This window comes from Geotrypetes seraphini, chromosome 2 (genome assembly GCF_902459505.1).
Source record: "Geotrypetes seraphini chromosome 2, aGeoSer1.1, whole genome shotgun sequence".
Classification (NCBI taxonomy): Eukaryota; Metazoa; Chordata; class Amphibia; order Gymnophiona; family Dermophiidae; genus Geotrypetes; species Geotrypetes seraphini.
In genome coordinates this window covers 189,276,057-189,299,100 of record NC_047085.1, presented here as the reverse complement: position 1 = coordinate 189,299,100, position 23,044 = coordinate 189,276,057, and the positions used below count along the sequence as shown (strand labels likewise).

Here is a 23,044-nt window from a genome sequence, read left to right as displayed (position 1 = left end):
CATCAACTCACATTGGCTTCCAATCCAAGAAAGAATCCAATTCAAATTCTACTGCATATTATTTAAAACCCTACACGGAGACAGCCCATCATACTTGAACAATCGCCTCATCCAAGCACCCACTACCAGACACAGAAAAACGCACTCCCCATTCATACCCCCCCCCAATCAAGGAAGTCAAAAGAACAAAACTACACGACGGCCTCCTAGCCACTCGAGCCGCAAGACTGGACAACCAGATCTCCAACCTTCTGATGACCACCCAGACTATAGGACGTTCAGAAAAGAAATAAAAACCATACTTTTCAGAAATTCCTGAAGCAGCAATAACATCACGACCTCTTAGTTAACTCTAAAACTGACATTAGATCTAACCCATTACCGCACTAATAATAACAAAAGAACCTCCACTGTGACCACCTATTAATTCTTTTACAAACCACCTCACCCACAACAACACGTTAAATGTTTATAAGATCTACAACTTACCTCTCTAGCTAATCATTGTAACTCTACTTTTTTAATTAACCTTTTGTAATCCGCCTTGAACCGCAAGGTAATGGCGGAATAGAAATCCCTAATGTAATGTAATGTAATTAGAAAAGTCTGGAATAAATCATTCCAACAAGCCATTCTCTTCTGATCTTATGCCAGTCAGTAGAGCCTAAATCCTTCTTAGGGAGGAGAGAATGGGGAATAGGTATTAACGCCACTCCCTGGTCTGGCTTAATGGTCTACAGTACAGCCAGAATGTTAGTATTTGGAGTCTGCAGAAAGCCTCAATTAGCAGCCATCTTACTGACTCTTAAGCTTCATAGGTTTGGTTCATTTATGTGTGTGTGGTTTTTTTTTTTTCTTTTTCCTAGGGGCTGCAGTTTATCAGATGATGGGGGTACACTGGTCCGCTGTCAGGGCCTCTCCAAAGAACTGACAGAACTCAGTCAAGAGGAAAGGAAACTGGATGAATTGATCCAAAGCTGTACTCTGGACCTCAAATTATTAACAGAAGACTCTGAAAATCAAAGATATCCTTTTCCTATGGCAGTTGGTTTCTTGATCTCTGGAGAAAGGGGAGAGTGGTATTTTTTTATCTTTTGTGTATCGTCTGTGAGCAGGCCTCCCATATTTGTGAGTTCTGTCTGATCTAGACTTTTTGTTACATTGTAAACAATGATGATTGACCTTGAGTTTATTTAAATATTTTACTTCATACCAGTACTTTCTATTATCCCAGGACAAGCAGGCATGATATTCTCACATGTGGGTGACGTCATCTACGGAGCCCCGATGCGGAAGCATTTTCAAGCAAACTTGATTGAAGATTTAAGTTTGCTCTGTTGCTCCACGCATGCGTGCCTTCCTGCTCCACTAGGGGGCGCATCCCCTCGTCTCCAGTTCAAAATTTTCCGCTGAGCCTAGAAGTCGTGTTTTTTCAGGCTCTGCCCCAACTGCCTTTCTAGCACCGCGATTTTTCTTGTTTTTTTCTCGATTTAGTCGCTAGTGCGCGAGTTATTTTCTTGTTTCAATTGTTCCTGCTTCGTTTTTCACCGACCCGGAGGCTTCCGGGTCCTCGTGGCCGTGTGGCTATTCGAGCCGCGCCAGTTTCGATTCTATGTCCCGGCTTTGACCGGCTTTAAAAAGTGCGTCTCGGTGCGAGCGGCTTCTTTCCATCACAGACCCGCATCGCCGGTGCTCCTTTGCCTGGGGGCTGCTCATCCTACCGACTCCTGCCCCCAGTGTGCTACTTTCCAGAACCGGGCCCTCCGTCGAAGGAAAGCCCGCATGGCGGATCTTTTCGCCCCAGACCAACCCTCTACCTCGGCCTCGGCCCCGGCCTTGACCTCAGCCCCGAATACCTCGGCATCGCCTCGAGACTCGAACCCGGAAGCCCTCGGGACAACTAGAAAAACCTCGGCTCCGGGTAAGTCCCCTCTTCAGGTTCTATACCAGCGAAGAAACCCAGCCTCGGGGACACCGGCGACGCATGGCGGAAGTCCCAATGCTTACAGCCCCGGCGAAGCCCTCCAAGCCTTCGGGCCGTGCCTCCATCACACGGGAATACTCTGATACGAGGTCACCCCCGGTGGAGTGCACCGAGGCAGGGGACATGCCTTCGATGCTGTCCGTGCCCGTTTTCCAGGACCTACTCTGAGCAATGATCTCGTCGGAGCTGTCCGCTGCAATGGCCCATTTACAACCGGCCTCGACCTCGACCCCGCATGTGCCAGACCAGCCTGAGCCTCGCGTCGAGCTACCTCGAAGAAAAGCGCGCAAGCTTCGCCGCATTCCATCCTCCTCGGACTCCTCACTGAGGCACCCGTGGCGCTCCCCTTCCACAGACCGCCGCGGTGCAAAGCGTCGTGCTAAAATGACAGAAACCTCGAACCACAGTACCTCCAAGAAGGCCCGGGGTTCTCCCAATCTACGAGGCCGTTCACCTACACCTCGTACGGGACCGCTAAGAGTGTCTGAGTTATCACTCTCCAACCCGCGCATCCTCCGAACTCCCCCTCGGACCGGGACCCCGACCCGAGGTTGCAGGTATTCACCGAGGGAGTCCGGGTCGAGGTCACCGATTTGACACCGATCGGTACCTCGAACCCCGACATCGTCTCCGAGGTGCTCCTCGAGACGTCGGAGATCTACGACCCGGAACACTTTCACAGTACTTCCCCGGTCTCGGAGCGTGGATCGGAGCAGGAACCTCGATACTCGAGGGAAGCCTCCCCATCCTTCTCCACCCGACGGAGGTCTCGTTCACCGACCCCGCACGGGGCTTCGGGAACATCCCGCCCATCCTTCACTCGCTTTGTCCAGGACATGGGCCACACTTTGGACTTAGACCTCCAGTCCGACTCCAGATACTCTAAGGAGTACCTAGCGGAGCTGGATATGCCATCACTGCCCAGAGAGTCCCTTTGCTTACCACCTAACCCGGTACTCCAACAGGCCTTCTTCAGGAACCTGGAGACCCCCTACATGGTCACAGCAGTACCCTCCAAAATGGAGACCAAGTACCGCACAGTACCCTACTCGGGATTCGAACAACCACAGCTCTCCCACCAGTCGCTGCTAGTAGAATCCTCCTTGAAAAAGGCTCACCCATCCCGGGTCTCAGCCGCGGTCCCCCCAGGCCGAGAAGGCCGAACCCTGGACAAGTTCGGCAGGAGACTATATCAAAATGCGATGATGGCCTCTAGGGTGCAAAGCTACACTTTCACCTTCACATCCTACCTCAAAACACCTCATTTGGACAATTGAGAGCCTTTGAGACTGACCTACGGCCTCCCGCCAAGGAGCGTTTGGCCTGCTTTTAGAGTCCCTCTCCAACCTGCGCCTCCACCTATTCCACGCGGCCTACGATGGCTTCGAACTCTCCTCCAGAGAGGCAGCCTTTGCTATCGCCATGCGCCGACTAGCGTGGCTGCGCCTGGTCGACATGGACCCCAACTTACAGGACCGGTTGGCTAACCTACCCTGCGTGGGAAAAGAACTGTTCGACGACACGATCGAGGCGGCTACAAAACGCCTCTCTGAACACGAACGCTCATTTGCCTCCCTCGTCCGGCAAAAACCTAAACCGCCTGCGTCCAGGCCGTTCAGGGCCCCTCCGCGCCGCTACCCACAAAAATCCACTCCTGCCTTCTCGTGGCCTCCCCCAGGCGCCCGCAAGCCCACCATCGGGCTCTGCCGAAGTCCCAACCACCTGCGACCACCAAACAATCCCCGTCCTTTTGACGGGATACGCGGAAGGGGGCGGGCCCCCTCCGCCATAGTCCCAGGCCTTCTCCCCATCGTGGGTCGCCTCAAAGCCTTTTACCCTCGCTGGGAACAAATCACGTTGGACGCATGGTCCTTGGCGTGATCTCATCAGGATACTCTCTCAACTTTCGGGCCATCCCTCCAGACAACCCTCCAAGGAATTGCCCTCCCAACAGGACGCAGCTACCCCTACTCCTCTCCGAAGCTCGAGACCTGCTTCGCCTGAGAGCAGTGGAGGAGGTTCCCCCCGGCCAACGGGGGAAGGGCTTCTACTCCCGTTACTTCCTGGTACCGAAAAAAACGGGAGACCTACGCCCAATACTAGACTTGAGACGCCTGAACAAATTCAGGTTGGTGGGCCGACTCTTCAAATCTTTCCAAAGGTTTGCTCTTCCTCACCCCACCTCACAGTAAGGTACTCACCACGGACTCGTCGGAGTACGCTTGGGGAGCCCTTTTGGACGGCCTACGTACTCAAGGGATGTGGTCAGCAGAGGACCGTCGCTGCCACATCAACGTGCTAGAGCTTCGGGCCATCTATCTCGCAGCTGTAGCTTTTCAACATCTGCTCCACAACCGGGTGGTTCTCATCCGAACCGACAACCAGGTAGCAATGTACTACGTAAACAAACAAGGGGGAACAGGGTCTTGGTCCCTTTGTCGGGAAGCCCTGTGCCTTTGGAAATGGGCAATCTCCAACAACACCTTCCTTCGAGCGGTGTACATACAAGGAGAACAAAACTGTCTGGCGGACAGACTCAGCCGCCTCCTCCAGCCACACGAGTGGTCACTGCACTCTCAGACCCTACGACAGGTGTTCGAAAAGTGGGGGACGCCTCAAATAGATCTGTTCGCATCCCCCCACAACCACAAGCTGCCTCTCTTCTGCTCCCGGATGTACTCCCCGGACCGGCTCGATGCCGACGCCTTCCTCCTCGACTGGGAGGGAAGGTTCCTGTACGCGTTTCCGCCGTTTCCTCTGATCCTGCGGACGCTGGTCCACCTGAAAAAGGTGCAAGCCATCATGATCCTGATTGCTCCTCGCTGGCCACGCCAGCCTTGGTTTTCCCTTCTATTTCAACTCAGTGTCAGAGATCCACTACCTCTGCCTCGGTTTCCCTCTCTACTATCACAGGGTCAGGGTTCGCTGTTACATCCCAATCTTCAATCTCTTCATCTGAATGTTTGGTTTCTTTCCCCCTGACTTCTCTCCCCGTGTCTCAATCAGTCAAGGAGATATTGGAGGCCTCTAGAAAGACCTCGACAAGAACCTGCTACTCCCAAAAGTGGACCAGATTCTCAGCCTGGTGCTCCTCTCACAGCCAGGACCCAGTGTCTGTCCCCATCCCTCTGGTCCTTGACTATTTACTTCAATTATCTCACTCCGGTCTAAAGACCAACTCCATTCAAGTACACCTCAGTGCTATTGCGGCCTTTCATCAGCCCCTAGAAGGGAAAGCCCTCTCGCTCCATCCCTTAGTCTCTCGCTTCATGAAGGGTCTTCTGAATGTCCACCCTCCTCTCAAACCTCCTCCGGTGGTTTGGGACCTTAACGTGGTTCTGGCTCAACTAATGAAGCCTCCATTTGAGCCCCTAGACAAATGCCATCCAAAATTTCTCACTTGGAAGGTGATTTTCCTGCTCGCGCTCACTTCCGCCCGGCGGGTTAGTGAACTACAAGCCCTGGTAGCGGACCCACCCTTCACTGTATTCCATCATGACAAGGTGGTACTCCGCACTCATCCAAAGTTCTTACCTAAAGTAGTGTCTGATTTCCATCTCAATCAGTCCATTGTCTTACCTGTGTTTTTTTCCCAAGCCCCACTCTCACCCCGGAGAGGTGGCGCTCCACACTCTTGACTGCAAGAGAGCGTTGGCCTTTTACCTCCAACGCACTCAACCACACCGGAAAGTCCCACAATTGTTTTTGTCCTTTGACCCAAACCGGTTAGGTCACCCAGTTTCCAAGCGCACCTTGTCCAACTGGTTGGCCGATTGCATCTCCTTTTGCTACGCTCAGGCTGGTCTCGCGCTGCATGGTCGAGTAACGGGACACAAGGTCCGAGCGATGGCAGCCTCCGTAGCATTCCTCAGGTCCACACCTATTGAGGAAATCTGCAAGGCTGCCACGTGGTCTTCGGTTCATACTTTCACCTCCCACTACTGTCTGGACTCACTGTCCAGGAGTGATGGCCGGTTCGGCCAATCGGTTTTGCGAAATCTATTTGCTTAAATTGCCAACTTCCCTCCATCCCTTTTCAGTTAGCTTGGAGGTCACCCACATGTGAGAATATCATGCCTGCTTGTCCTGGGATAAAGCACAGTTACTTACCGTAACAGGTGTTATCCAGGGACAGCAGGCATATATTCTCACAACCCGCCCACCTCCCCGAGGTTGGCTTCTTTGCTAGTTAAGTGAACTGGAGACCACGAGGGGATGCGCCCCCTAGTGGAGCAGGAAGGCACGCATGCGTGGAGCAACAGAGCAAACTTAAATCTTCAATCAAGTTTGCTTGAAAATGCTTCCGCATCGGGGCTCCGTAGATGACGTCACCCACATGTGAGAATATATGCCTGCTGTCCCTGGATAACACCTGTTACGGTAAGTAACTGTGCTTTCTGCTTTATACTTTTTTAAATATCCAGGTGGTTGCAATTTCATATAAAGCATAACATACAAATACCAAAATCATAAGAATGTAATATACAGAAGTGGAGGAAGTAACGTCACCGATGTGGCAGCATTCGAGGGAGTGAAGGTCCATTGGGGCTGCAATTAATTTTAAGCAAAACTCCCTTAATTAGCAGTGGGACCCACATGTAATTGACATCCACGTTTAAAGAAGTGCTATGGCTGCACAGCAAAAGTTTGATTCGTATTGCAATGCAGGAGGGAAAACTGAAGTGGGCCTAGAAAAAAACCCCACAATCATCCTGGCACATCTAAGATGGCAGCAGCAGCCCCGTCGGAGATTCACTTGGTGTTGATAGAAGAAGGTGGAGGAGAGGACATTAGCAATGGGAAACAGATGGAGGTGAAAAGTATTGTAGAACTTATGGAAAACCTTAAAGAGGATATTTTGTCCATCCAGTCTGACATTAAGCAGTGGTGGAAATTTAAAAATGAACTACAAGAGCTTACACATTGTCAAGCGGACTTGGAACACAGAATGGATGGAGGTGGTAGAGGACTTGATATGCAGCCAGTGGTTACCACATTGCAAACCATGGACACTGGGTTTTGGAACAAGTTAGAAGATTTGGAGAACTGAGCTAGGAGATGTAACCTGTGCTTGAGAAGAGTACCAGAGGGTGAGGAATAATAAAGTGTGAAAAAAATGGTGATAGAAATTTGTGAGAATTTGTGGCATGAGGAGAAAATGGAGGCACTATAGACATTGGCATAGAATGTGTTCATCGAGCACTGGGATGTCTGGTGCCCAATTTAGCTATGGACATAGTAATTTGCCTGTCTTCCTTCAAGTAAAGAAGAAATATTCCAAGTGACCCAGAAACAAGGGATCTACAAATGGAAAGGAGTCAGGACCAGTCAGAGCCTTAGGCACCTCCCCGGTGTATCCCAGGATGCATTTTGAAGAGTTGGGCCTGCCAGCTGGAGGGAAAAGGCATCCTTTAATTTGAGGCTTGTTTGTTTTCTTTAATATGCAGGTATATTCTGCGTGTGCGCAGATTGCTATCACCAGCTAATCATTACATGCAAATGAGGTTCACAGAATGTTGCATGTGTGGGTTTTTGAGAATGACTCATCTTTTTTGCAAAACGTTATTTATGTCTGCGATAGCGGCCCATCAGATTTTACCACAAAGTTTTGAGACTCTTCCCCTTAGAGTTTAACTTTGCTACTGTCGGCTTTTATTTTTACTTTTGACAAGAATGTAAAATTTAACTAAAACGATCTGAGCATGAATACCTACAAGGAGAAATCATCTCCTGACATCTTGTCATTGAACTCTATATTCTTCTGTATAAACTTCATCATAAGCCATGTGGTACAGAGACTTCATAACCTTGTGAATAGTATTTGACTGTTCTGAGAATAAATGACACACTAGAAATATGCATCCTGTAATAAATTTATTTCCAGAGAAACTTATGAAATGAACATATACTCCATACTGATATCACAGAAATGGATAAAGGAGATCCTAGCAACAGATATATATTCTGGGAGCTGACATTTGCTTCCCTTTTTGGCTTTATCCAATTTTAATGTAAATACACTGTTGGTATTTAGTACCATGGAGAATTTGGTGACCCAGCATTGGCAGTGGTATTTCAGTTCAACTTCTTGATGTGGTGCTGTTTTAGATTGATCCATTGTTGTTTTGTGTATACACTTTTTTTTTTTCTCTTTCTCTCTCTCTCTCTCTCTCTCTACGAAGTGCAAATGGCGGTGTTTCACCAGACTGGTATTCTGATTTGAAGCATTATATTTTGAGTAAATCCTTAACAGTGAGTACATTAGCATATGTTACTTACCAGGATATCCGAAAAATTAGTGGCCTTAAGGAACAAACCGTCATTGTGGTGAAAGCTCCTCCAGAAACGAGACTGGAAGTGCCTGACCCCTTAGAGGTATGGGCACAGTACATTCTCTACATTTACAGACAGCTCTCACCTCGCTTTCTAGTGATATCTGAAAGGAACGCTACTAGTCGTGGAACATGAGGTTTATGTTCCTTGTGCACATACTGGTAAGCATCTTACTGAACATATTTGTGGTCTTAGAGGAAATGATGAAGCTTTATGGTTTGTTTTTACCATCTGGTGAAATTCTAGATGTATTTAATTTCCTTTTATTGAAACTTGCCAGCCCAATCAAAATGTACGGGTTATGGTCCCCTACTACTAAATGAAGGTAGAACAGAACTTATATCCTAAGCTCAGTTTTCAGCTTAATAGTAGTGCAGTCGAGCTAGATAACCAGTATTCTACAGAGAAAGCTAAGAATGCAAGGTTGTTGGGTTTTTTTTTTTTGGGGGGGGTCCCCCCAATATATTTTATTGGTATTTAAAATTTATGTTACAAAGCAGTGTAAACACATAAACTTAACAAGTGAACAATTTAATGAACAATTATACATAAATATGAGTGCTTATTAATGCACAACAGTAACGCTGAAACCAAATGTCCTTCTCTTTCCTTTTTTAACTTTAAGAAACTGTTTCCCCTCCCATCCCAAGACCCCCTCCAGTCTGTTGTAGAGCAAAGGCAGAGTCCCTGAAGTTCAAGCCAGCTAGGGCTCCAACCTCAACTACTAAGCCATTCCTCCACTAGAACCAGAATAGTCATTAGACAGACTGCTGAGGCCAGCACACGGCAGCAGATTTATCTGCCATAGACCTAGTGGGACAGAATCTTCAAATTGAACCAGCAGATTTGGATTTCCCAAGTGAGTCATGGACTGGTCTTCAATTAAAGGAGATTAACAGGATGTCTAAACTTCACTTTCTCTCCTGCCAGACCAGTCCAGATATGGGGGATGTGTCCACGTTTCGCCAGCCTGGATGAAAGGAACACCAGGCTGCTCTCAGTGCTCTGGCCCCAAAGGCTGTAACATCCCTTTAAGTCAAAACAGAAATGTTTGAATGCAAAACCATACTGCAGCTCTACAAATATCCACTTGGAGTATTGATCTGCAATCTACCTACAAAGTAGCTAGCACTCTGGTTGAGTGAGCCTCTCTATTTCATCTTGAAATGAAGGCCTTGGACACTTCCTCCTCTTTGCAAGGGCCTGCAAACAAAATGAATAACCTTGAAATGTTGCAGAAGGGTCCCATATATACCCAAGCAATGCAGCTTACCATCTCCTTCCTTAATGGATAGCCGTCTCCTGGTTCATGTGAAATGGAGATATCATTTTGGATAAAGAAAAATGTGCCATCCTAATAGTGACTCTCTCCTCTGTGAACATGGGAGATGGAACCCTATATATTAGAGCCTGCAGTTTGGAGATTCTGCACACTGAGCAGAACCCCACTAAATATGACATTTTAAGGCCAAATGCTTAAAGGAAGCATGGCAAAGTAGCTTAAAGGGAGCTGCAACCAGCGCTCAGGATCAAGGTTAGATTCTGTGAAGGTATTACTTTCCTAATGGGATAGTAAATGTGACTTACTTCCCCCCCCCCAATACACACTTCTAAAGGAACCTCTCCATGTCAAGGTAAGGCTCAACCGACTCAACTGAACCACCCTATACACTTTTTTTGTAGAAGGAAATAGCTGCCACCTGAACTTTCAGTGAGATCAGCACCAAATCTTCGACACAGACTTGAAAGAATGCAAAGATCTGAATACCTGCCAAATACTGATCTATAAAGGAGACATCTATTTTCCTGAGCCTTTACTATTGGGGCTACTGCTGGGAAGAAATCTGTCCGGCTCAGATGATACCTCTGTGTAGGTCATGCCATAATCAAAAATGTATTTGGATCTGCAATGGCCACTGTCCCTAATGTAACAAGCCCCCTTCCTCATCAGCTCTTCTCCCCCACCTCAGCTTCATCAGGTCTGTGTACCATGGATGCCTAAGCTAGTCTATTCGCCAACATTTTTTTTTGCCCTTGCAGGGGTGATGTGTTAATCATTGGCCTTTTATTTAAGCCATATACACAAAGTGATGTTATTTCTTGTTAACAGGTTCAAAATCGATAGTGTGTTAATAAATTTGAAAAAAGGAAGAGCACTTAGCTTTTGCCTGAAGGCTTCCCAACAGTTTCCTAAGGGGCTGTGCCTCCTCAAATGTCCACACATTGGCCCAGACTTTTTTGAACAACTTAGATTTTCCCATTTGGCAGATTGAACTAGGCTAGTCTGTTGCAACTAGAATCATCAGGAAGGGATGGCTGTCCACTTGACAAAGCACTTTACCTATTGGTGGCAAGGAAGGAGCCCAAAGGGTCCCATCTGCAGCCAAGGCTATACTAGCACATCTACTTCACTGGACTTGTGTACTCTCCTGCTGAAAAACTTGGCCTCCTGTAGTTATTAGTTCCATGGTAGGAATCGCCCACTTGACTAAACCTGTAGAATGCCTCATTGCTGAGTTTACATTCTGGATTCCTAGCATTATGACTAATGAAATCTGTCTGTATGTTGCTGAAAAGGCTTGCATGTTCTCTTCTGCTCACGTAAAGGTCAGACTTGAGGCTTTGGTGCCTTCTTGCTTGTTCACCACTTCCATTACATTCACACAGCACTCAAACTGCTGAACCCTGAATCCAGGGGATAAAGGCTTCCAGGGACAAGCAGATGGCTCTCGTCTCCAAAAACTGACAGGTCGGGCAGAATGGATGATTGCACAGCCAAAGGGTATGAGTGAATGATTAAAAAGATTGATTTTTCACTGTGATTCAAGTCTGATTTTCTTTCCCCCCCCCTCTTTCTTTTGAGGTGCTCCTTGATACCAAAAGGGAGGGCATGGAATGGAAATGTTTTCCCAGTATTGTGAAGCACAGGAATCTTTGATTCTTACTAATTTGGAATTTTATTAAGATTGTGATATGCAAGTACGTCTCAAAAAGATCCGGAGATAACACCCCCTCCCTTGGTCCCCCTTCTCCACTACTCTTGTAATTGATTCCGCCTTGAACCACAAGGTAATGGCAGAATAGAAATCACTAATGTAATGTAATTACAAAGTGTCCATTAGAGAATGGGGCAAAATTAGGCACCCACTGACCGCCTTCAAATCCAGACAGGTCTTCTCCTTTCGGTCATCACAAAATAGATGGAATAATGGCCTCTTCCAGGGAAATTGGGACAATTGCCTTGAAGAGTAACAACTCTGTCAAGAGTGGCTTCAGTCTCCTTGTGCTTGGTCCTGGATCTGCATGGTTCTCCATAAAAAGCTGCTAAAACTTAAGAAAACAGGCCCAAACATACTGAATCAACACTCATTGAGCCTGTAGAATCTTCTAAGGTGAATACCACAGACCTCAATCAGAGGAGACCTGCTAACTTTCATTGGGTCTTCTAGAGGTTTCAGAGACCCTGCTGTGTTTTGTGACTTTTTAAAGGCCCAAAACTTTGAGGCTGAACAAGAATATTAACTGGCTTGGAAGGGCAAAACCACCTGGTCTCTCTAAGCTTCAAGCAAGTTCTTTTTCATCTAGATGACCTGTTCTAGTCCTCTGGGAGAACATGTGCCTTGGCTACCTCTAGCTACTTTACAATTTAACTGCTTGCCAAACTGCAGCTGATCCGTAAAGAGAAGCTGCTCAGCCAGACTTTAGAAGCTAATTTTGCCATCCAGTGCCATAGCTATAGCAACCTCCTGGCTGTCGCCCTGGAAGTCAAGTCCTTGAATGAGGTCAATAAAGGGCATTGATTACATTGACTCACTCTTTGAGAGCCCCTGATTCACCAAAGGCCAACCTGTGTATGCTATTTATATCTGTAATACCAGTGGAAAAAGCCTCAAAGGGAGTGTTGAGGTGCACCTCCAATTTCTTGTCTGGTCCTTTCTAACAGAATGGTGGTTGTTCTTGTGACTGTAGAGGTTGCAGCAACCAAGGCCAAGAATAAAAGCATGCTTCTCCTTCAGAAGCAGGTAAAGCTTGGAGATAGACCTTTTGTTCTGTGACTGCTTTCTTGGGCATCTCCCACTCAGTTGTGGTGATAAGCTAGATGGCTCTGTGGAGAGGAAAAGATATTGTAGGCTTCCTGATATCTTCCAGGATATGATCCCTTCCTGCTTGTTTTCCACTACTGTCTCAAATCAAGGTCGAGGCAACCTGCTTAATCAGCAGAGGCAACTCCCAAGGCAACCACTTGATTTGGAACAATACTTCCCTTGCCCAACAGAGCTCATGGCTTCTAATCTCTTCTTCTCTCATTTGACATCAGGGCCAATTGAAGGGATAGTGGCACCCTGAGCCAATTTGCATTGGTGGTGCTCCTCCTATCATATCAGTTCCAGTGTCTCCCCCTTCCTCCTCACCCTGGTGGAACAGTTTCTCTTTCCTCTATCACCCTTCCCCACAGTTCTAGCACTACTCCTTTAACCACTCTAATCGGGATTTCTTAATCGCATTTCTCCAGAATAGGTTCAATGCGATTTATAAGATAAGAGGCTCATGCTACATAATGGGAAAAAGTTGCATTACATAGAAGGAGAAGGTAGAACTGTTATAAAAGGGAGAGAGTTACAAAAAGCATTGTGATGGAGGGCTACATTGTCACCACATTGTTGGCGAGAGGGGAAGCAGTTACAATATGTTTTGGAGGAAGCCCATTTAACAACATAGGGAAAAGTTACATTTCCCCTCAATATTCGCGGGGGTTAGGGGCAGAACCGGCCCGCGAATATTAAAAAACCCTGAATAACTTTTAGGGGCTGGCTCTGAACCAACCCCGCCTCCTTCCTGCATCCTGGACCTTCCTGATGGTCTAGAGGTGATGTGGGGCAGGATCGATCTTCTTACACTCCTGCCCCATGCAGAGCCATCATCAAAATGGCTGCTGTGAGTTCCCGTTGTAGTCTCAAGACTACAATGGCAACTCACAGCTGCCATTTTGATGATGGCTACGCACGGGGCAGGAGCGTAGGAAGATCGATCCTGCCCTGCATTGTCACTAGACCACCAGGTAAAATCTGGGGAAGGTCCGGGATGCAGCGTTTCTTTAAAAAAAAAAAAAAAAATCACAAATAACCGAATCCGCGGGTACTGAAATTCGGAGGGAGAAGTGTAGATTCAGAGGGAGAAGTGTAGATCAAATGGAAGTAGAGGTGGAAGAACTCTTACAATAGGAAGAAGTTTCCTATTGAGGGAGGCTCACCACTCTCGTGGTTCTGTAAAGTTCATCATCCAGCACGATAGGCTGTCTTCAGCCATCCCCTGGATCTTGCCTCTGCTGCGTTCTGCCTAAAGGGAAATGCATTGAAGGAGACAGGAGGTGGCAGAGGGAAGACTCAGAAACTGGCTGAAAGCAGCTTGTCATGTTACTGTTGCTAGTGGCAACCAACAAAACCTTTCTAGTACCATGGGGGGTAGGAGTGAGAGGTGAAGAAACAGCGCTGGACCTGTGGGGGGTGGGGTGGAGAGAAGGGAAGAGACTGGACCAGAGTGTGAGGGGAGAAAAGGCTTTATCCAGCCTCTGACCTCATCTGGTCTACAGGATTTTTAAAAAATTACTATTTATTTAATGTATTAAAGTACATAATGGCACTTATTAAAGCAAACAATAGCCCACATTGCGGAAGGAGAAAAGGAAAGAGAAATAAAATTACAAAGAGAATTTTTCCCACAAACACAATATCTAATCTGGCCTAACAAAAATAATTACTTAGCTTCACTACCTAAGATAAGTCTCTCCAGCTGATCTGGTTCAAAGAAAATCTAACGTTTATCTGGAAAGGTAACCATACATTTGGAGGGAAACTTCAGAAAAAAAGTTGCCTCCTTTTACGAAGGTGCGCTAGGGTTTTTAGCGCACACACAAAATTACCGTGCGCTATAGTGTGCGATAGCCGAAAATCTACCACCTCCTAAAAAGGAAGTGGTAGTGGTTAGCACGCTTGGGAATTTAACTTGTGCTATTGCGCATGTTAAGGCCCTAGCGCACCTTTGTAAAAGGAGCCCTTAGTCTAGCTTGCATTGCTCTGGAGACATCCGGAAAAATCCAAAGCTTAGCTCCATAAAATAAAAGATCATCTTAAAGTAAGATTTCACAATCTTAATTTTATCTAACTGAGAGAAAAAAACGAAACCAGGAGTGTTGAGGAATTTTATCCTAAAAAAAAAAAAAAAAGCAGTCAAATTATCCATAACATTATCCCTAGGTGATAATATCTCATAAACACCCTCCCTGTGCTTGTTTCTAACATTCTTCTCAAATAAGTAATAACAATTAGAAATACTTCAATGACAAAATCTTACTGGAAAGTAATGGACAAATAGGAAATTAAGGAACCAGCCAGCACGGCTTCAGCAAAGGAAGATCTTGCTTGACGAACTTGCTGCACTTTTTCGAGGGAGTTAACAGGCAGATAGACATTGTATATCTGGATTTTCAAAAGGCGTTTGACAAGGCCCCACAAGAACGACTACTTCAAAAAAATTGCGAGCCATGGGATTGAGAGTGAAATACACACATGGATCAAAAACTGGTTGGCAGAAAGCAAAGAGTGGGGGTAAATGGACAATACTCGGACTGAAAAAGCGTCACCAGTAGAGTGCCGCAGGGTTCGGTGCTTGGGCCTGTGCTCTTCAACATATTTATAAATGACCTGGAAATTGGAACGATGAGCGAGGTGATTAAATTTGCAGATGATACGAAGTTATTCAGAGTGGTAAAGACGCAGGAGGATTGCAAAGACCTGCAACAGGACATAAACACGCTTGAGAAATGGGCTGCGACATGGCAAATGAAGTTTAACATGGGCAAGTGTAAGGTGATGCATATTGGTAACAAAAATCTTGTATATAATTACAGGATGTCTGGTGCAGTACTCGGAGAGACACCCCAGGAAAGAGACTTGGGAGTACTGGTCGACAAGTCAAAGCCGTCCGTGCAATGTGCGGCAGCGGCAAAAAGGGCTAACAGAATGCTTGGAATGATTAAGAAGGGGATCACGAACAGATCGGAGAAGGTTATCATGCTGCTGTACCGGGCCATGATACGCCCTCACCTGGAATACTGCGTCCAGCACTGATCACCGTACTTGAAGGACACAGTACTACTCGAAAGTGTCCAGAGAAGAGCAACTAAAATGGTTAAAGGGCTGGAGGAGTTGTCATACAGTGAGAGATTAGAGAAACTGGGTCTCTTCTCCCTTGAAAAGAAGAGACTGAGAGGGGACATGATCAAAATCTTCAAGATAATGAAGGGAATAGACTTAGTAGATAAAGACAGGTTGTTCATCCTCTCCAAGGTAGGGAGAACGAGAGAGCGCACTCTAAAGTTAAAAGGGGATAGATTCCGTACAAACGTAAAGAAGTTCTTTTTCACCTAGAGAGTGGTGGAAAACGAACGCTCTTCCGGAGATTGTCGTAGGGGAAAACACCCTCCAGGGATTCAAGACAAAGTTAGACAAGTTCCTGCGGAACTAGAGCGTGCGCAGGTGGGGCTGGTCTCGGTTAGGGCGCTGGTCTTTGACCTGGGGGCCACCGCGGGAGCTGGACTGCTGGGCACGATGGACCACTGGTCTGACCCAGCAGCGGCAATTCTTATGTTCTTAAGACCTAGTTTGATTTTCTAATAGCTCAAGTTGCCTGTAGACTAGGACACTTTTCTTAATACTGGAAGCTTTTACTGACTGCAGCTTCCCACCCTGGGTTTCCACTTTCTTTACAGATGGTCCATATAGGAAATCTTTTCGTCCATTTCCTCCATCTTGTTTCTGTGGTGTCCAGCTTTCACATCCGTAACTGACCACTAAGAAAATGAATGTATGGACAAGTCTGATCTTCATTTGGAGTGCTACCTTCTTGCCTTTGAATTGTCGAGAGCCTTCATTGAAGAGTGACCAAGTGCTATTTTGTGGAGTGTTTCCTCCCTGCTAGTTGCTTTGTTTACAAAAGAGCCCAGGAGACCGAAATCCTTTACAACTTCTATTCTATTGCCTTGAAGCTCAAAATTTTCCGTGTTCAGTTCTAATACCATGTTATGACTTTCGGCTTTGATTTTTCTCAGTAGAATACAGCATTATGGTGACAATATCTGTGGAAAAGCAATCAATCCCCCTCTCCGGGGTAGTCCACAAACAAAAATTTTCATGGTTTAGCTTTGCAGTAAGCTTTAACTTCCTCCAGTGCTCTAGTCCATTTTCACAACAGTGAGCACAATGGTTGGAGCATGTAGCTGGGCCCAGTGGTGAACCTAACATATTTGATACCCAGGGCAGATTGTTTAATCCTGATTTTGGTAGGCTGCTGGATGGCTACCAAGCTTGAGCTCTGTTAACTTTTTAGTTTACTGTTGAGTTGCCAAACATTAGGAACAGCTAGTATAGATAGTGTTAGCTGTACTTATAAGGGTTAGAGCAGGATGCTATGGAAGTCAAGATTCAACCCTCCCCCCCTATTGCTTGATATCTTGGACAAGTCACTTAACTCTCTACTGCCTCAGGTAAAAACTTAAATTGTAAGCCTTCCAGGGACAGGGAAATAACTACTTGCTTTGAGCTACTACAGAGGTGTGATTAAATCCAAAGTCCAGTACCAGGCATACTGTAAAATACACAGCACTAAAAATGTCATTTGGGAGCCACAGAATAGTTCTACTATACCATGGATTTTATATCTATTTGTCACTTTTCTCTATTGTTTTCTTTCCCTGTCAGATTTCTTCAATTGATTTTTCTTCCTATATCCATATCACATTCTTTCTTCTACCCAGTCTCAAATTTCCCTCTCTTTTTTTAACTACCTATGCTTTCACTTAGATAGATTGTGAGTCCATCGGGACAGATAGGGAAAATGCTTGAGCACCTGATTGTAAAACCGCTTAGAAAACCTTGATAGGCGGTATATAAAATCCTAATAAACTTAAAACTTAAAAAAAAACTTTTCCTTCACTCCAGCTCTTATTCTCTAGTCTCTCACAAACACTATTCTTTTCTTCTATCCCTTTTCATCCAACATCTATCTGCTCTCTCTCCCTCCCATCATTGTTCTGTTTCCTTTCCTGCGTACCTACCAGCAGCAAAACAAGTTAGCTATATACCCACAGTTGCTGGTCCTACCCCCTTGAAGTAATTTTCTTATTTTGGGGTAGAACCAATAGTTGCCGGTAGAGTGTGGTCCTGTGATAACTTTATCTTGTTTAGCTGTTGCTGCAGGTTTGGAGAAGAGGTGGAGGAAGTCTAGGACTGTGCAACTTATAGGGAACATTGAACCACTTTACTGTTCACCCCCCAGAGCAGACAATCTCCTCCATCCTGCCCTTGGTACATCACTGAATGGGCCTGCCATCTTATGCCACAGCAACTGAGGGCTCCTGGTCTGTTGCGTTTGGAATACTCCCTGTTGCTGCTGGTATAAGTCTAATCTTGGTGCTAATGAGGCCTCTGTGAGCATGACCACGTCCAAGTCCCAATTGCTGTTGGAGTAGGAGGAGCTGGAACCCACAGACATCAGTCTGTGTTGTCCTATTGCCCCCATGATGCATACTCTCTCCACTGATCTGCTTCTGCTTTTCTGTTCGTGCTGGGGTCCTTTTTGGCTTTGTGGGTGGGTGGCTGCCCTAAGGATGTCTCCTTACTAGGGGTGGCACTCTGTCTCTTAGGATCTGGTGGCCTTAAATTTATGGCTTTTTCTTATGGGGGGCACTTATGATCCCTGACTGCCACCCAGATTCAACAGAGGAACCTTGAAATAGTTGCTGTTCTGTACTAACAGATTTTGCTGCTCCATCTAGACCAGTGGTCTCAAAGTCATGGCCTACGGGCCGCATGCGGCCCTCCAGGTACTTTTTTGCTGCCCACGGTCTGTACGTGATCTCGACTTCTGCCGCTGATCACCTGGGCTGGCGTCAGCTGACTTCCTGCCTTCTGCCTCGATTGCAGGCGTCAGCTGACTTCTTGTCTTCTGCTGACTATATGCTGCCGGGACTCCTATTCTTCTCACCCCCGGACCAGCAGCGGCAACTCAGTATGATTTTTGACTTAGTCACATAGTTGCCACTAGCTTTAGTTTAGGCCGGCCCAGCAAAAGCCCTGAGGCTGCCTGATGAAACCATGGCTAAACTAAAGCTAGCGGCAGCTGTGCGACTAAGTCAAAAGTACACAGTGAGCTGCTGCTAGGTTATAGAAAGGAGAGGTATTGCTGGACAGGGGGAGCAGGTAAGGAAGAAGGGGTACTGCTGGACAGGGGGAGCAGGGAAGGGAGAAGGGGTACTGCTGGACAGGGGGAGCAGGGAAGGGAGAAGGGGTACTGCTGGACATGGAAGGAGCTAAAAGGAAGAGAGAAGAGGTGCTGCTGGACTTGGCAGAAAGGGAGGGAAAGGAAAGATGCTACACACTGGAGCGGAGGGTGAAATGGTGCATGAGGAGAGAGCTTGTTGGGTTGGGGGGTGGGAAAGATGGATGCCATTCGAGGGAAGAGGCAAGGACAGAGAGAGAAAATGTTTTGACATATGGAGAGGGTGAGATGGATGGGGAGGGCAGAAAGGAGGGAAGGAGAAATGTTACACTGGGGAAGTGGGGGAGATGGCAGAGAGTGAAAGTTGGACTCATGGAGGGAGAGAGAGATATTGGTTGGGGGGGAAGGAGGACCAGAGGAGAAGCATGCAGGAGGAAGAGAGAAAAAAATGTTGGACTGGTGGAAAGGAGGGAGAAATGTTAGACTGGGAGGGGGGGGGGGGGCAGAAAGGAGGACCACTGGGTGATGAACACAGACTCAAAGAAGGTCTGAGTCAGCTTTCCTTCAAGGGTCTTCTCTAGGTCCTCCTTAAAAAGAAGAAGTTGGGGAGGCTCACCTTTTCTAGTTCTCAGAGTTGCACTAGAAAGGGTTCCCTGCCTGCCTCCACTGCAAAGCCCTTTCATAGGGCAGGAGGCTGGTTTTGGGTAGATGAGCATCAGCCTAGGCCCATTCTGGGCCTCGGTAAACCCTTTAAGCCAGGATCCTATTTTGGTCCTAAGATGTCAGAAGATTCTGGGACATGCAACTCTGCCTAAGGCTTTGAAGATACAGAGTGAGTGTGAGGAGCCTCTCCTAGACTCAGATAAGATGCAGGCTGGCCCTCTTCAGCCATGAGTGGGCCCATGTCACCTCAGACAAATGGATCCTTGGTGGTCATTTAGGGTTACATGTTAGGGTTTACTTGCCCATTGCATGATGTGGCTTTGGTCTCATCCTGTAGCTCAACACAAAATACCAGGCCACCTGTGTGACTCTGGCATCTGCTAAAGCTAGCTGTGGTGCAACTATTGCCAGCTTCAGAGTGGAACAAGTTTGCCACTCCATTTATTTTGTGGTCCCCAAAAAAGATGGCTTCTTTCAACCTATCTGTGATGTAAAAGGGGTCAATGCCAGTCTCAACTGTGCTTTCAGATGGAGATGTTGTAATCTGCCTCTGTCCCAGGCAAGTTTGACCTCCTGGGTCTTTCAGAGGCTTATCTTTATATAACCCCAGTAGACTATAAGTGCTTCTTGGATTTGTGTCCTGAGCCAGCATTTTCAGTTTCCAGGTCCTTCTGTCCAGTATGGCAGCCCCCTTGCACCTAATCCAAAGTGGGGTGGTAGTGGCACATTTGTACTGCTAGGGCATTTGAGTCCATTCCTATCTGGATAACTGGTTCATCCAGGCCAACTTCAAAGCAGACTCCAGAGCAATCGCATCTCAGGTGCTTATGCTGGATAGTGAACTGGGCAGAGAACCACTTGTCTCCCTTTCAGAATTTGGAATACCTGGAGGTCTAGTTTGATTTAGCCCAGGGCGTGGTGGTAATCCTGGAGGATTCTGTGAGCAAACTACAGGCCTAGAAGCAAAACCTTTGCAGCTTGAAAGCTCCCTAGTTCTGGGACTAATATCTAGCTTTTAGAATCTATGGTTGTGATTCTGGACATGGTGCTTTGGGTTTCAGGTCCATATATGTTCTTCTCCAGGAAGTACAGGACTTCCTTTGCCTCCCCCACTAAAAGTGGAACTGCGTAGTCACCATGGTTGGAGGGGGTAGTTTGCTTGCCCTGCCCAACAGGGTGATGGTTCATATGCAAGTTCTTGGTTTGGGGGCTTATTGTTCGGTAAGAGAGGTACAGTGTGTTGGTCTAGTACTGCTATAGAAGTGATTAGTAGTAGTAACAGTAGCCTCATGGTCCATCAATCAACTGGAGACTAGCGTAGTTCAGCAGAATTCCTTCCCCTGCTCCAGGAAAGAGCAATTTGGATGATAGTAGACAATGTGAGGGCAGTTGGCTAAATCATCATACAGAGAGGCAACCAGGAATCAAGCAGTGGCCCTAGAAGTAGCAGCCCTTTTGTTGCTGGACAGAATTGCACCACCTAGAAACTCTTAAGCTTTTTTTTATTATTTAGCATCTGTTGTACATATCCCTTCCTTTTATGTAAGGAAGGAGCAATTTTGGATGCTTTTAAGATGGGTCTCAAGGCATGTTTTTTTGCGAAGACTTTGAATATTAGCTAAGGTGTTTAGAGATATGTTGCATTCTGAACAACTGGGATCAAAATGCTGAGTGTTTTGGGGGGAGATCCTTTCTCTTGGCAATTTTAATATCATTCCACTTCCTCTTTCTATTCTATAATTGGGCTAAATGTCTTAATGAGTGAACCTTTTTCCAGGAGATCAAATCATGTTAGGTCCTTGATTGATTCATTCCTGTATATGAAGTGTTGCTTTCTTGCTTGTAATGAGGCTCTGTCAAAAGGTTTAAATGTCAAATTATAGGGGAGGGAGGTTCAGCTTGGAGAAGACGGCTCAGGGGGGATATGATTGTGGCTTATAAGTGGAGTGGAAAGGAATTACTTATTCACTCTTTCCAAAATACTAGAACTAGGGGGCATGTGATGAAGCTACTAAGTAGTAGATTTAAAACCAAACCAGAGAAAATATTTCTTCACACAACGTGTAATTAACTCTGAAATTTGTTGCCAGAGAATGTGGTTAAATCAGCTTAGTGAGGTTTAAAAAAGGCTTGACTATATGGACGGGCTGGTGAGGGCTTCGATGGCTGGGATGGTTTAGATCAGCGGTCTCAAACTGAAACCCTTTGCAGGACCACATTTTGGATTTGTAGGTACTTGGAGGGCCACAGAAAAAATAGTTAGTCTTTTTAAAGAAATGACAACTTTACATGAGGTAAAACTCATTATAGTTAATAAATCTTTCCTTAATTGCTTCTGATAATTTAAGCTATACACAGCTGAAAGCAGTGCAACATGCAGAAAGTGAAAAACTATCTAAACTTCACTTTCTGCATGTTGCACTGTTTTCAGATGTGTATAGCTGAAATTATCAGAAGCAATTAAGGAAAGATTTATAAACTATAAAAAGTTTTACCTCATGCAAAATTGTGATTTAGATTCTAAAGTATCAACTGCAAGAAACAAGATTTTGGTATAGTCCTCTAGGCTTTTTTGTAGAGGGGAGAATCAATATCTGACTTGTGCCTTAAGTGTCTGGTGGTCATGTTTGTAACCGCCTTCAGCTCTCACCTCCAGCACCGGGACACAACCGCCATCTTACATCAAGCATTCACCACAGAAGAGGTGCCGAATTTCGTGAGTTCACGAGATTACGAACACATGCACAAACTGCACTGCCTCCAATGGTTACCTTACGTTCTGGAGAGTTGCCCACCTAACACAAGTTCTTTCCTGCGTCTGTATTAGAGAGTTGCGCGGAGACAGAAATCAAACCTGTCCCGCCCGTCCCTATAAACTTCAGAAGTAGTTATTTCATTTAATTATGCTACTGAATTAAAGGCTCTGGTAGAGACCCATTACAAATAAGCAAAGACACTTTATTAATTTGGAAATATTAATTGGAAAGAATACATACTTTGTAAACTGGTTTCTGCCAGAGCCTCTAATGTAAATATAAATATAAATACTCAGCTGATGAAGACCCCCAAGCTGTCAGTTGAGGACTTCCTCTGCAGTTGGTCAGGGGTCCCTTTTGCCAAGCTTGGCAGGGAGCAGTAACGTCCCTGAGTCACAGATGCTGGCACCTTAGTGACTCATGGATGTTGCCAGTGACCTGCTGTGCTTGGTGGAGGGGAGTTCTGACCGTCTCTAGAGGAGGTCCTCTGCTGGTAGTGCTTGGGGATCCCCACCAGTCACAGCAATAGTCAGCAAGTACTTCAACACTATAGAAAAAAAAACCAGAAATGCATTTCCTTTCTTTGAACACAATACAAAGACATCTGCTATATACATTTCCCAAAGTTAACATATTTTAGTCAATAAATTCTGTTTTTTACCTTGTTGTCTGGAGACTTATTTTCCATCAAGTTGGTCCCAGTTTCTTGTTTCTGCTGTCCTGTCTCCTGCAAATTCTTCTGTTGCTGTCCATTGGTTCCTCCTACCATGGTCCAGCATTTATCCCTTTTCATCTTTTGCCCCTGCCCACCAGCCCCATGCCGAACATTTATCCTATCACTCCTCTCCAGCACCATGCCACAATCTCTCCCTCCATTCCTTCACCACTATGTCCAGCATTCCTCCCTCTATGCATCCATTTCAATCTGTCCCCACTGTTCCCTCATCACCATAACATTTCTCCCTCTCATCTTTTCTTCCCTTTTATCTGTACCTCACTCCCTCCCTATGACCAAAATTCTCCTCTTTCTTCC

General features: G+C 46.2%; 1 protein-coding gene across 1 annotated transcript in view; it reads left to right on the top strand.

Annotated features, from left to right (window-relative positions):
- E2F3 (E2F transcription factor 3) overlaps nucleotides 1-23,044 on the top strand; it is a 132,713-nt gene that overhangs the window by 96,522 nt on the left and 13,147 nt on the right. The window contains 2 exon segments of the mRNA XM_033934568.1: nucleotides 867-1,025; nucleotides 8,245-8,359. Of these exon segments, the coding sequence (XP_033790459.1) occupies nucleotides 867-1,025; nucleotides 8,245-8,359 (274 nt within the window).